At 42.0% G+C, this 14,781-nt stretch overlaps 2 protein-coding genes across 2 annotated transcripts; both read left to right on the top strand.

The window, feature by feature from the left end:
• Positions 1-207: 207 nt before the first annotated feature.
• Positions 208-1,115, top strand: LOC134395415 (taste receptor type 2 member 4-like). The gene has a single exon (XM_063121576.1). The coding sequence runs from the start codon at positions 228-230 to the stop codon at positions 1,113-1,115; it is 888 nt and encodes a 295-aa protein (XP_062977646.1). The 5' UTR covers positions 208-227.
• Positions 1,116-10,299: 9,184 nt separating this feature from the next.
• LOC134395414 (taste receptor type 2 member 4-like) lies at positions 10,300-11,218 on the top strand. Its single transcript, XM_063121575.1, has one exon. The coding sequence runs from the start codon at positions 10,322-10,324 to the stop codon at positions 11,216-11,218; it is 897 nt and encodes a 298-aa protein (XP_062977645.1). The 5' UTR covers positions 10,300-10,321.
• Positions 11,219-14,781: the final 3,563 nt, after the last annotated feature.

The raw sequence follows: 14,781 nt of genomic DNA, 5'->3' as shown, positions 1-14,781 counted from the left end.
GGCACAGGATAGGGTAAAACTAACAGTATAAAGTCCGCACAACATCAAGTTTTAAAAGCTTTAGGAAAAAGAAAAGTTTTTAGTTGAGCTTTAAAAGACGCGATTGAACTTGTAGTTCTCAAAGTTCTGGATAGATCTTGTACCTGCACTTTCCATCTCAGCCCAACAACATTGGTTGGGAGAGTGAAGTCCACCTGTATAGCAGGATCTGCAGATGATCTGGAGATATGTCTTCTCTCCAGATAATTGCCTTTCTGGTAGCTGTGGCTGACTTGGCCCTCTGTGGGCTCATCTCCAATGGCTTTATAGTTGCAGTGAAGATTACTGAATGGGCTAAAAGCAAGAGACTCACTTCCAGTAATCAACTACTTCTGAGTATTGGTATATCCAATTTCAGCACCACAATTTTACTGACTGTGTATGTCCTCTGTGCATTTTCAACTGATACCGGGAATAGCATAATACTGCAAATACTCAATGGCATCACGGCCTTTGCCGTAGTCTCCAGATTTTGGCTTACTGGATTGCTCTGCATCTTTTATTGCATCAAGATAGTGAACAGCAACCATTCACTTTTCCTTTGGTGCAAAATGAGGATATCATGGCTAATACCCCAGCTTCTCGTGGGATCTCTAGTCATCTCCATGATTACTTCCATTTATTCCGTCCTATACAATTCCGCTTCTATACAATCCAAGAGCAACACAACAGCCAACATTAGAAATGTGACACAAGCAAAGACATTGATATCTTCTTCCCAACTGCTGCTTTTAAGTATTTGTTCTGGCTGTCCCCTTCTCGTGGTTTTACTTTGCTCCATACTGGTTGTTGCCTCGCTGTGCCGACACGTCTGCTGGATGACAAGTAAAGAATCCAGTTTTAGGAGCCTCCAAGCAGAAGCTCATGTCAGGGCAGCTGGGACAGTGCTCTCCCTCTTGATCCTTTACCTTTTACTTTATCTGACATGGAACGTGGCTGTGCTAATACATACCTATAAAAATCAATTCGTATTTGTGTTGTTGGTGTACGCCCCTGCTCAGGCTACCATCTTGATATTGGTTAACCCTAAACTAAACCAGGAAGCTACCCATATGCTTACAAGAACAAAGTCTTGAGTTCTCAGGCCCAAACTAGATGAGGTATTTGTTATGTATTTTACTGTTGTGTGCTTGATATTTCTTGGTGTGGGGGGACTTGAACCGGATTGGAGTTGTGGTGCACAGGGAGGGGAGCTTTCACCCTTTGCCCTGCCATGGTCCTGATTGGAATCAGTCCCACCTGTGTCTACTATTCACAAAGGGAAGAAAACTCTGCACATGATAGCTATTATTATTATTATTATTATTTATTTATATAGCACCATCAGTGTACATGGTGCTGTACAGAGTAAAGCAGTAAATAGCAAGACCCTGCCGCATAGGCTTACAATCTAATAAAATCAAAGTAAAACAATAAGGAGGGGAAGAGAATGCAAACAGGTTCAGGGTAGGGTAAGCAGGCACAGGGTAGGGTAAAACTAACAGTAGAAAGTAACAGTAGAAGTCTGCACAACATCAAGTTTTAAAAGCTTTAGGAAAAAGAAAAGTTTTTAGTTGAGCTTTAAAAGCTGCGGTTGAACTTGTAGTTCTCAAATGTTCTGGAAGAGCGTTCCAGGCGTAAGGGGCAGCAGAAGAGAATGGACGAAGCCGAGCAAGGGAAGTAGAGGCCCTTGGGCAGGCGAGAAACATGGCATCAGAGGAGCGAAGAGCACGAGCAGGGCAATAGTGTGAGATGAGAGAGGAGAGATAGGAAGGAGCTAGACCGTGAAAAGCTTTGAAGGTCAGCAGGAGAAGTTTATATTGGATTCTGAAGTGAATTGGAAGCCAATGAAGAGATTTCAGAAGCGGAGTAACATGGTCGGAGCAGCGAGCCAAGAAGATGATCTTTGCGGCAGAGTGGTGAACAGAAACCAACGGACTGATGTGAGAAGAAGGAAGGCCAGAGAGAAGAAGGTTGCAGTAGTCCAACCGTGAAATAACCAGCACATGAACAAGCGTTTTGGCAGAAGAGACAGACAAAAATGATCGAATCCTGGCAATATTATACAGGAAAAATCGACAAGATTTAGCTACTGCCTCAATATGAGGAATAAAGGAGAGCGAGGAGTCGAATATAAAGCCAAGGCTACGAGTTTCCTTGACCGGAGTAAGCGTAACATCATTGACAGAAAGAGAGAATGAGAGATGAGGAGAAGGTTTAGGAGGAAAAACAAGCAATTCAGTCTTTGCCATGTTAAGTTTCAAGCGACGATGAAGCAGCGAAGCTGAGATATCTGAAAGACATGCCGAGATACGATCGTGAACATCAGGAGAAAGTTCCGGAGATGACAGATATAGTTGTGTATCATCGGCGTACAGATGATATTGGAGGCCATGAGATTGAATAAGCTTGCCCAAGGGCAACATGTATAAGGAAAACAACAACGGGCCAAGCACTGAGCCTTGCGGAACCCCTACTGAAAGGGGAAAGGAGGAAGACGAGCTGCCATTAGTCAACACGCTGAAAGAGCGACCCGCTAGATAGGAGGCAAACCAGTTATAGACAGAGCCACAAAATCCAAGGTCATGAAGGGAATCTAAGAGAAGATCATGATCAACCGTGTCAAAGGCTGCAGTTAGATCAAGGAGAATAAGAACGGAATAATGGCCTTTAGACTTGGCAGTAAGGAGATCATTGGTGATCTTAGTAAGGGCTGTTTCGGTGGAATGCAGAGGACGGAATCCAGATTGAAATGGATCCAAAGCAGAGTTACTAGAAAGAAAGTGAAGACAGCGAGAGTAGACTGCACGCTCCAGGATCTTTGAAACAAACGGCAACAAAGAGACAGGTCGGTAGTTAGACAGAGATAGCCTATCAAGAGTAGGTTTCTTGAGAATGGGAGAGACTGTAGCATATTTAAAAGCAGAAGGAAATGAACCAGAGGACAGAGAAAGATTAATAATATGTAGCAAGGAAGGGAGGATAGCAGGAATAAGATTAATAAAGACGCGAGAAGGAATCGGATCACGAGAACAAGTGGAAGGCTTCGAAGAGCGCAGTATTGTAGACAGTTCATCCGCAGAGACCGAAGGAAACGCAGAGAAATTTGCAGGAGGAGCTGACAGATGAGGAACAGGAACTGGAAGAGGAGCAGAGCTGGCCAGATCAGAGCGGATAGTTTGGATTTTAGCATTGAAAAAAGAGGCAAAGTTATTAGCAGACAGAGAGGCGGGGAGAGATGGCGGATTAGGCTTCAGAAGAGAATTGAAGGACGCAAAGAGCCGCTGAGGATGCCTAGCATTTGACTGGATCAGCGTTGAGTAGTACTGCTGTTTGGCCAGTGAGATGGCAGAAGAGAAAGAGGAGAGTACAAATTTGTAATGGACAAAGTCTGCCCGGTCCCTGGTCTAACGCCAAAGGCGTTCAGCTGCCCGGGAACAAGAGCGAAGGTAGCGGAGGGAAGAGGTGAGCCACGGTTGGGGTTGAGAAGGGCGAACTATCCGAGTTGTAGATGGAGCAAGATTATCAAGAGTTGAAGATAAGGAGGAATTAAGAAGGAGACAGCTGAGTCCAAGGAGACAGCCGAACAGACAGAAGGAAGGGAGGAGGCTAGAGACTGGGAAAAAGCCTCATAATTGATAGATTGCAAGTCACGACAAGAGCGAGAAGCGGGACGTGAAGCTTTCCTACCACTGCTAATACCACACTTAAGGGGGCTGGGTGTGATTCTGATTGAGATGTGGAAGGAACAAAGGGTGAAAACTCTTCCCCCAGGCCATGTTCCCTGTCCTGCTCAGGATTCTATGCCAGCTATTTATTTATTTTTTTAAAATCCAAGAATGATGGGGAAAATGACACGTCAGACGTCACATCTAATTTGGTCTTTAATAGCTCATTCACATGAAAGGGAGTGTTCTCCAACTGGCATTGATTCACTGACTGACTATGTTTTCTTTAAGTGCAGCAGAACTATTCACTTAGCCCAGTGTAACCATCTCGAATTTCACTTAGAAATGCCAGCTTATGACACCAAAGGATGCAATCCCTGAATTGATGCACAGATAACAAAGAGTGCTGGAGAAAAAATGTGGTTGATGAAAGCTCACAACTAAGGACTCTTAGGATGTTATGATTTCTACAAATTGCTTCTAAACACAGAGACTGCAATTGACAAATCCAAAAACTAGATACAGACGGAATACTTGTACTGTCATTACAACTCTATGGATTACTATGGACTCTGTTAAATTATTTATTTAGCAAAAGCTATCCCAGCTTACTCTGACCTTGACTTTTCTCTGCTTTCTGCTATGGGCTAGCTAATCCGTTCTCTGTTACCCCTTAAAATGGGCCCTCTCCTCTGCTTTCACCTTGTTCTATCTGTCTAACATGGGACCAAATCATGCCGCAGTGGGGAGTACCTCCTAAAAACTCAACCGTTGAGTGGAGTTTTCACACTGCGTTGTTGACTAACGTGTTGTCTACTGAGCTAGTGATTTACCAGCACCATCTGCTGGATAGTCTGTTGCTTTCTCCAATAAGAAATCTCATTTAACTGTCAATCAAATAAGCAAACGAGGGCAAGGATGGTATAATCAAAATATGGAGAACTCTTCTCTCAATATCCATGCTCAGCCTCCATGGTTAAGAGGTGGTCTTGGCCAAATATAAGGAAGAGCACTGAGAACAAACCAGAGCAGTCACACATATGCAATGAGAAAAGCAAACGTCTTCATCCCCTAAAATGTATCCCCCAAATGTGTCTGCTTTCAGATCCAGTTTTGCTTTTCCAGGGAGTTGCAGAATCCTTTGCCATACATTTTGAGATATGAAGGTTTAGCTTCTTCAATTGGCCCAGACTTCCTGGTTGAACCGCGGGCTCAATTGAAGAAGCCGATGGACTGCGGACGGACGCAGGTAAGGGAGAGGAGGGGGGTTTACCGGGCCCTGCCACTGTCGCTGCATGGGCGACAGCGGCAGCGACAGGGTCTCACTTACCTTTCTGGCGGAGCTCTGGATCGAGGCGAAGGATCCGCCTTCACCTCGATCCTCTTCGCCACGTTCCGCCGGCCCCCCAATCCTCTTCGCCTCCGCCTTAAGGGCAGGCGAAGCCCCCCGCTCCGCTTCTAATTCGCCGGTCCGATTAGAAGCGGAGCACATCCCTAGTGATGAACCCTAAGATCAGGAAGACAGCCTGAAGGGTTTTTTTTCTTCAATTGAAATTTTACTGAATATGTGTAAGAGTTTGTCGGCATAGCGTAGAGTTTGGGGGACAAAGAATGGGTTTAAATGGATGTACAAGTGATGGGGTAATGCTTTAATATTAAGGGGTCAAATACTGCAGGTGTACAAACACTGTATCAAAGGTTAAATGCTTTGGTTTAGTTAAGGACTGATGAAATATAATTTGATATTGCTCAAAGATATTAGTCATAAGAACATGTGACTTGTACCAACTGTATGTATTCTGGAACTAGGTGAAAGGTTTGGGGTTATTAAAAGGTAGCGTTGTGGTTTAGCCCAGAGAAATAAATGAGACAATTGACCACATGAAAAGCAGAAGTAAAGTCCAGTTCTGAGGTAAAGAAATAGGTCAGAAGAGATGGAACATTCAGGGAAGAGATTATCTAAACTGCCCAAATAGACTTCGGTATTTTAGAATAAATTAACATGTAGTAGGAGGGAGGTCTTTGTCTTTGAGATCGGTATTTAAGTCTAAATACAGAGGGGAAAAGATGTCTTTCCTTTCCCTCAGGCATGACAACCGGGATGTTGCTCTGAGCATAGCATTTAGGCCTTAGTGACTCTTTGGTTTTGCCTGGGAGAGATGAGGTCCCTCAGCGGAGAAGAGTTCCTTGCAGAGTCAGTATGAGTGATGACAGATTCTCTTCTTTCTTCTCTCAAACCATCAAGACCTAAGCTGAGTTTTCAGCACTGGCTTGAGCCTAGTTGCTAGGCCTAAAACCATGGTCTTTCCTGAGAAGGGGGAAGAGTATAACACCGGTGTTGTCATTGGAGGTGTGATTGTCTGTGTTTGTCTTAGCAAAGATCTTGTTCTCCAGAAATCTGCCAGACTAGTGAGTAAATTCTTTTAATTTGCTTTGCTGAATGGAGGTTTGTGTGACTGTTTAACTTCCTTAAATTGTTTTTAATAACTATTTTATGAAGTTTTATCAAGTTTGTGAATCTGCGTGAAGTCAATCAGTCTGGTACTTATTTCTAGAGGTTTCATCTATTATTGTGGGGAACCATTTTGCAAGGTATTGATGCAAGGTACTGCAGGAACCTATGCTTCCAAAGCAGCCTACGTTCAAGTACTTCTTAAAAGAAAAGGTTATCAGTAAATCCCCTACAAGCTGCTCGGCTTCTCCCAAAACCAAGATCTTGTCCTTCCCCCAGCTCATCCACTTAAACATGGACCTAAACCAACTTGGTTTTCGGAAGATACAGAATTGCGCATCAGCACAATGAATTATATTATTATTATTATTATTATTATTATTATTATTATTATTTGTTATTATTATTACTATTATTTCTTACCCGCCTCTCCCTTTGGATCGAGGCAGGGAACAACTTAGTAATGCCACAATAGACTTCACTATTCCATAGAGTGAGGCAGTTTCTGCACCAATAAGAGAAGAGTTGAAGCAGCACAAAACATGGTTGATGCAGTTCATGACTAAACTGTTTTGTATAAGGCATTATGGTGACTGTGCCAATTGCTTTTGACACATGTTCATCAATAAAATATCCTTAAATAAGTAGTTAAATAAGAGACTGGTTGTGCTTACTAAAAAAAGAGTTTAGGACATATGAATACCCTGATTCAGCAGCATAACTTGTAAACAACTAGAGCAACAAATAAGAAGTTTCCTTACTCCAGTTTAGCAAACATGATCTGTGTGCAGATAATTTTTAGATCAGGCCTTGTGCAGAGCAAAGGGTGCTGCATAAAAATAAAAACATATTGAGGCCATGCCAAATAGATGGAGCTGCTAAATGGATGGTTACTATAGTCAACAATTCAGCTGTTGGAATATGCCCCTTTCCACAAAACCTGATCACTGCCACACGTTTGCTTGGGGCCTCATCTGTGCTATTCTGTGTGTTCTGTAAAGATCTCTGGATTGTGGCTAAATCACAAGGCAGAGAAACGCCTCAAGAATATCATACAGTTCTAAAAGCTTGGGCAGAAAGGCTGCTGGTAGTTCCGTCTTCTATGTGGACGATGTCATTCGAGCTACATATAGACCTAGACCTGGAGAATGAGTTTGCTATTATTACATATTATGGTGATTGGTATGTAGATCTATCGGTTCTTTGCAATATCTACAGGCTTAGTGACTGAGGAAATACAACAAAGAACTGATAACCTTAACCTAACAGAATATAAATGAAAGCAAGGAAGTTAAGGAAAGAGGCATTATCATGCTTGAGCAGTGGCTATTTGGAGTACCTCATATGGGCTTCCTGTGAATATTTGGAACTATACCGTGGGAAGTGACGTCTGATTTCTTTTATTTCTTTTACTATTTGGAACTTCTAAGTCAGTCCTGAGAAAAAAATAGCCCTTGGTACCAACCAGCTCGGCACATTGGCCATTGAAGACCCTGTGTCGAAACGCGTCTGTCCAAAGGGAATAACTTTACTGAACATTTTCTGTTTGTTTGATTGTTTTGTTGTATTATTGTACATGTGATAGAATGCTCTGCATATGTTATTTTTAATATTATAATTTTATTTATAAAACTGTATTTTTAACCTCTTTCTTTAACTTCCTTGCTTTCATTTAGTGCCTGAGGAAGTCAGTGCAGAGTGCCATGCCTGGGAATGATCAAATAAGCACCAAAAACTTGCTTGTAGGCTGGGGGGAGTGGGGGTGGCGGGGAGGAACTCCTGCCAGAATATGAAGGCAAGATCTTTCCAGTGATCCTGATGCAGAAGGATATGTATCTGCACAGAGAGTTCGCTTCTCAACTATTTAGATATCTGCTTGTTCAACTGGCTGCTGACTTTCAGAACCTGCTTTTGTAGGAAGATAGTGTATGATCCACTGTGCACAGTTCTTAAAGGCATCTGCTGCAGCCTCCACTCCACTTATGGTGTGACGTTCTTCTGGATACCACAACAGACATAAATTACAGATACATATCCCAGCTGGGGTTTCTTTCCTTCAGTGAGTGACTTCACCAACAGCTCCCCTGAAGCTATATATACCTATTGTTCCTTTATGCTACCCACAACCCTAAGATAATATTAAGTTTCTGAAGCTCATATTCTACTCCCAGAGTGCGTATATTTCTATAACCTGCCTGCCTACCCACTCACACGCAGAACAGGATGTAAGTCATAGTTTCTTAGGACTATCTCTTTCATTTATATTCATATGCCATGAGGACTTATTGCGACTTGTGTTCATGGCAAGATGGGATTTCGGTACATCTTAACATGGTGACTGAACTTGTTGCAGATATATTTGTGACACAGCAACCTAGAATCAATAGGAAGTTCCCTCCTCTACCACCAGATAGCCCAGCAACCTGAGCAGTGGCATATCACTTCTACACCCACTTGTTAGCAAAATAATTTCCAAAAGATGTGCTCAGAATGCACAGTAGGGTAATGGAGATGGGTCTCAAAGGCATTCCTTAAACGGTTCTGGAACTACTATTTGATTGTTCACCTCAAAACACAGAATACAAAAAAACAGAAAGGCTATTGAGGTGACTATTTGATGGATAAACATATCAATTAAGGCCACAAACATATGGACCCTTATCTAAAAGAAACCTACATTGAACATAGTAGGACTAATGTCTCTCTGCGTGTAAGAGATTGGATTGTAAGTGTCTGTTGACTAAAAGCTACAATTCAAAAATCAAGATCTTTGGTACGTTAACTGCAACGTTGAGCAAAATCAAATCTTTATTCAGAAGAGATATAATCAATCAGGTCCTTTGGCTTAACTAAACAAAACAAATCAAACTGCTTGACACAGTCCATTACAGATGAAGCGTTTCTCATGCTATTTGCCCTGCCTCATTCACGGAATTTCATGTGGGATTCAGAGTGCTGTCTTCCAGTCATTGCCCTTTGTGTCTTCCCGCTGCTTCTCCAGTCTTTTTCCTTACTTCAGAAGAAATGTTCAAGAGAAAAAGACAGATAGTTGCACAATGCCTACTAATTGTTAGCACTAGGAGCCCTCCATCTGGAAGTACTCAATATTCAAATCTTGTTCTATGCTATACATTAGGGGAGGGGCTGTGGCTCAGTGGTAGAGCACCTGACTGCTCCACGTAGGGCTAGAAAAACCCCTGCCTGAAACCCTGGAGAGATCAGTGTTGACAATACTGGGCTAGATGGACCCATGACCTGACTCAGTACAAAACAGCTTCCTAAGTTCCTAATACTGTGAGACACTATGCAGAGCTGAAGTTGATTTAAGTAAAGCACGTGAAATGCACAGTTCAAGTAGGCTGTAGAAATGTTCCCAGGCAGGATCTACACTACTGCTTTAAAGAGCTTTATAACAGGTTTGACAACTGTTGGGGCCCAGGACACACTGCACATACAGTTTTCAAAAGGTTTTCAAAGTGCTTTAAAGCGCTTTAAAAGCAGTAGTGTAGATCCCCACCCCCAGTAAAACTTAGCAAAGTAGAAGAATGTGTTCAAATGGATCTCTGAGCTAACTCCCCTATCACAGTTGTCCCATGCTGGGTTTGGATGCTGTTGAGCACAATTGTGCATCACTTTTTATAGAAGAAATGTCCCTCTCTCTCTCTGCATACAGAGGTGTGTGTGTGTAAATGGATGTCTTTTCATCTGTTGGAGCCATAGTCCAAGACCATGATAGAGAGGTGAGCAACTAGCAATCAACAGGGAAGGTAAACTGCCCCAGCAAGCCCTGCAGAAAGCTTTTAGTTATCCCTTTCTAGAGGTTTCATCTCCAACTCCTGCCATTCTTCACTGGAGAGTGACATCTGGGGTTTCTGTGTCAAACTTTCTTCTTCCCATAGCCACCAAAACAGAGCACCATGCCCGATTTACAGAAAGTCAAGCATCAGGTAGTTATACAAACTCTGTATCAGCACCATTGTTCTGGACAGAAGTGTTATGGAAATAGGTTACATGAGAGCCGTACTCATTTGCATAGCATGATGCATAGTTCATTAACATAATTTCCAATGTACTAAAAAGTACATCTCAGATCTTCTACCTGCACTTTCCATCTCAGCCCAACAACTTTGGTTGGGAGAGTGAAGTCCACCTGTATAGCAGGATCTGCGGATGATCAGGAGATATGTGTTCTCTCCAGATAATTGCCTTTCTGGTAGCTGTGGCTGACTTGGCCCTCTGTGGGCTCATCTCCAATGGCTTTATAGTTACAGTGAAGATTACTGAATGGGCTAAAAGCAAGAGACTCACTTCCAGTAATCAACTGCTTCTGAGTATTGGGATATCCAATTTCAGCACCACAATTTTACTGACTGTGTATTTCCTCTATAAATTCTCAACCGATACCGTGAACAACATAATACTGCAAATACTCAATGGCATCACGGCCTTTGCCGTATTCTCCAGATTTTGGCTCACTGCATTGCTCTGCATCTTTTATTGCATCAAGATAGTGAACAGCAACCATTCAGTTTTCCTTTGGTGCAAAATGAGGATATCACGGCTAATACCCCAGCTTCTCGTGGGATCTCTAGTCATCTCCATGATTGCTTCCATTTTTTCCATCCAGCAAATTTTTATGCAATCCAAGAGCAACACAACAGCCAACATTAGAAATGTGACACAAGCAAAGACATTGATATCCTTTGACACTTCTTCCCAACTGCTGTTTTTAAGCATTTGTTCTGGCTGTCCCCTTCTCGTGGTTTTACTTTGCTCCATACTGGTTGTTGCCTCGCTGTGCCGACACGTCTGCCGAATGGCAAGTAAAGAATCCAGTTTTAGGAACCTCCAAGCAGAAGCTCATGTCAGGGCAGCTGGGACAGTGCTCTCCCTCTTGATCCTTTTCCTTTTCATTTATCTGACAGGGAACGTGGCTGCACTTATGCATACCTATAAAAGTCAATTGGTTTATGTAGTTGCGTTGTTGGTGTACGCCCCTGCTCAGGCTACCATCTTGATATTGGTTAACCCTAAACTAAACCAGGAAGCTACCCGTATGCTTACAAGAACAAAGTCTTGAGTTCTCAGGCCCAAACTAGATGAGGTATTTGTCATATATTTTACTGTTGTGTGCTTGATATTTCTTTTTCAATAACTGGCATGGGGTGGGGGGACTTGAACCGGATTGGAGCTGTGGTGCGCAGGGAGTGGAGCTTTCACCCTTTGCCCTTGCCATGGTCCTGATTGGAATCAGTCCCTCCAGTGTCTACTATTCACAAAGGGAAGAAAACTCTGCACATGATAGCTTTCCTACCACTGCTAATACCACACATAAGGGGGCTGGGGGTGATTCTGATTGAGACGTGGAAGGAACAAAGGGTGAAAACTCTTCCCCCAGGCCATATTCCCTGTCCAGCTCAAGACCTTATGCCATCTATTCATTTATTTTTTAAAAAATCCAAGAAATGACGGGGAAAACGACATGTCAGACGTCACATCTAATTTGGTCTTCAATAGCTCGTTCACATGAAAGGGAGCGTTCTTCAAGTGGCATTGATTCACTGACTGACTATGTTTTCTTTAAGTGCAGCAGAACTATTCACTTAGCCCAGTTTAACCATCTTTAATTTCACTTAGAAATGCCAGCTTATGACACGATAGGATGCAATCTCTGAATTGATGCACAGATAACAAAGAGTGCTGGAGAAAAAACTGTGGTTGCAACTAAGTCGCAACTAAGGACTTTTAGGCCAGGATGTTATGATTTCTACAAATTGCTTCTAAACACAGAGACTGCAATTGACAAATCCAAAAACTAGATACAGATGGAATACTTGTATCGTCATTACAACTCTATGGATTACTATGGACTCTGTTAAATCATTTATTTAGCAAAAGCTATCCCAGCTTACTTTGACCTTGACTTTTCTCTGCTCTCTGCTATGGGCTAGCTAATCCGATCTCTGTTACCCCTTAAAATGGGCCCTCTCCTCTGCTTTCACCTTGTTCTATCTGTCTAACATGGGACCAAATCATGCCGCAGCCTAAATTTCACCATAATGTATGTAATCCTCCCGCATATGGTTCTTCATTATCAACAAAACTCTCATCCACATGTAATAAACATACTATGTTGTATACTTGGGGATGCAGCCTTGGTATTGCTCATTTAGCCTTTTTTGTTTTGCAGATAAGATAGCTGTACCTTAAGTTGGGACAATACTGGGAAATTCCTGGAGCTGATCCTCTCTCTTTTGTAGTTGCTTAACTTGAGATTAATCTTATATTACATTATTTTTCTAGTATTTCATTTTAGAATAAAATGTGCCATGTAGCCATACAAAAATAATCCCATAGAGAATCAAATTTGTGTATAGTTGCTTAAAAGAGTGGCAAGTTATGAAATGCATAATAAAGGCTAGTATACAAGCCTGAAAGGTTTCTTGCCTTTGACTGAAATAGGAGACAGTGGCTCAGTTCAGACAACACATATCTCAACGGTGGTTTTAGAACTACATGGTGGAGTTTTTACATCAGCGTGGAGAAATGTGTTGACTGGTGGGCAAACTCCACACAATGAGGTTTTTGTTTGTTTGCAAAACACTCCATGCAGAATAACCACGCTTATTTAGAATAAGCTTATTTAGAATAGATCATAGTTTTACTTTTCTCTGTCCTGATTGTTGCCTCACTCTGTAGACATGTTGGCCAGATGAATCTTAGCAGATGCCCATCTTAGCAGTACTTAAATGAAATCTCATCTCAAGGTGGATGGGTCAGTAGTAGGCTTTTTCTCCCTTTCTCTTGCCTTTGCTACAACATGCACCTTGCTGATGTTTGACATTACTTCCAAAAAGCCCACAGTTGGATAGCTGTCGCTTTGTTAAACGCACTGGTTCAGGCTGCTATCCTGGTGCTGCTGGTGCTGAACCCTAAGCTCAGGCAGACAGCCTGAAGGATTATTTTCTTCAATTGAAATTTCACTGAATATGTGTAAGAGTTTGTTGGCTCAGCATAGAGAAAGAAGTTTTTGGGGACACAGAATGGGTTTAAATGGATGTACAAGTGATGGGGGTAATGCTTTAATATTAAGGGGGCAAATACTGCAGGAGTACAAACACTGTATCAAAGGTTAGATGCTTCGGTTTAGTTAAGGACTGATGAAATATGATTTGATATTGCTCAAAGATGTTAGTCATAAGAACATGTGACTTGTACCAACTGTATGTATTCCAGAACTAGGTGAAAGGTTTGGGGTTATTAAAAGGTAGAATTGTGGTTTAGCCCATAAGAACAGAGAAATAAATGAGACAATTGACCACATGAAAAGCAGAAGTAATGTCCAGTGCTGAGGTAAACAAATAGGTCAGAAGAGATGGAACATTCTGGGAAGAGGATTATCTAAATTAACCAATAGACTTCGGTATTTTAGAATAAATTAACATGTAGTAGGAGGGAGGTCTTTGTCTTTGAGATCGGTATTTAAGTCTAAATACAGAGGGGAAAAGATGTCTTTCCTTTCCCTCAGGCATGACAACTGGGATGTTGCTCTGAGTATAGCATTTAGGCCTCAGTGACTCTTTGGTTTTGCCTGGGAGAGATGAGGTCCCTCGGCGGAGAAGAGTTCCTTGCAGAGTCAGTATGAGTGATGACAGATACTCTTCTTTCTTCTCTCAAACCATCAAGACCTAAGCCGAGTTTTCAGCACTGGCTTGAGCCTCGTTGCTAGGCCTAAGACCATGGTCTTTCCTGAGAAGGGGGAAGAGTATAACACCAGTGTTGTCATTGGGGGTGTGATTGTCTGTGTTTGTCTTAGCAAAGATCTTGTTCTCCAGAAATCTGCCAGACTAGTGAGTAAATTCTTTTAATTTGCTTTGCTGAATGGAGGTTTGTGTGACTGTTTAACTTCCTTAAATTGTTTTTAATAACTATTTTATGAAGTTTTATCAAGTTTGTGAATCTGCGTGAAGTCAATCAGTCTGGTACTTATTTCTAGAGGTTTCATCTATTATTGTGGGGAACCATTTTGCAAGGTATTGATGCAAGGTACAGACTTGTGAGTATATTCTTTTAATTTGCTTTGCTGAATGCAGTTTTGTGTGTCTGTTTAACTTTCCTAAATTGTTTTAATAAAAGTTTTAAAGCTATAACAAGTTTCATCGAGTTTGTGAGTCTGCGTGAAGTCAATCAGTCTGGTACTTATTTCTAGAGGTTTCATCTATTATTGTGGGGAACCATTTTGAGAGGTATTGATGCAAGGTACTGCAGGAACCTATGCTTCCAAAGCAGCCTATGTTCAGTACTTCTTAAAAGAAAAGGTTATCAGTAAATCCCCTACAAGCTGCTCGGCTTCTCCCAGGACCAAGATCTTGTCCTTCCTCCAGCTCATCCACTTGAACATGGACCTAAACCCACTCGGTTTTCTGAAGATACAGAATTGCACATCAACACAATGAATGCCTTAGTAATGCCACAATAGACTTCACTATTCCATAGAGTGAGGCAGTTTCTGCCCCATCAGTGGCAGAGAAATAAGAGAAGAGTTGAAGCAGCACAAAACAGTTCACGACTAGACTGGTTTGTATAAGGCAATTGCTTTTAACACATGGACAAAGGAACGGCATTCTTTTGTAGAAAGAGGAA

This window comes from Elgaria multicarinata, chromosome 3, assembly GCF_023053635.1.
Source record: "Elgaria multicarinata webbii isolate HBS135686 ecotype San Diego chromosome 3, rElgMul1.1.pri, whole genome shotgun sequence".
NCBI classification, from domain to species: Eukaryota; Metazoa; Chordata; class Lepidosauria; order Squamata; family Anguidae; genus Elgaria; species Elgaria multicarinata.
The sequence above is the reverse complement of the archived record's forward strand: the minus strand, read 5'-3'. Positions and strand labels throughout refer to the sequence as shown.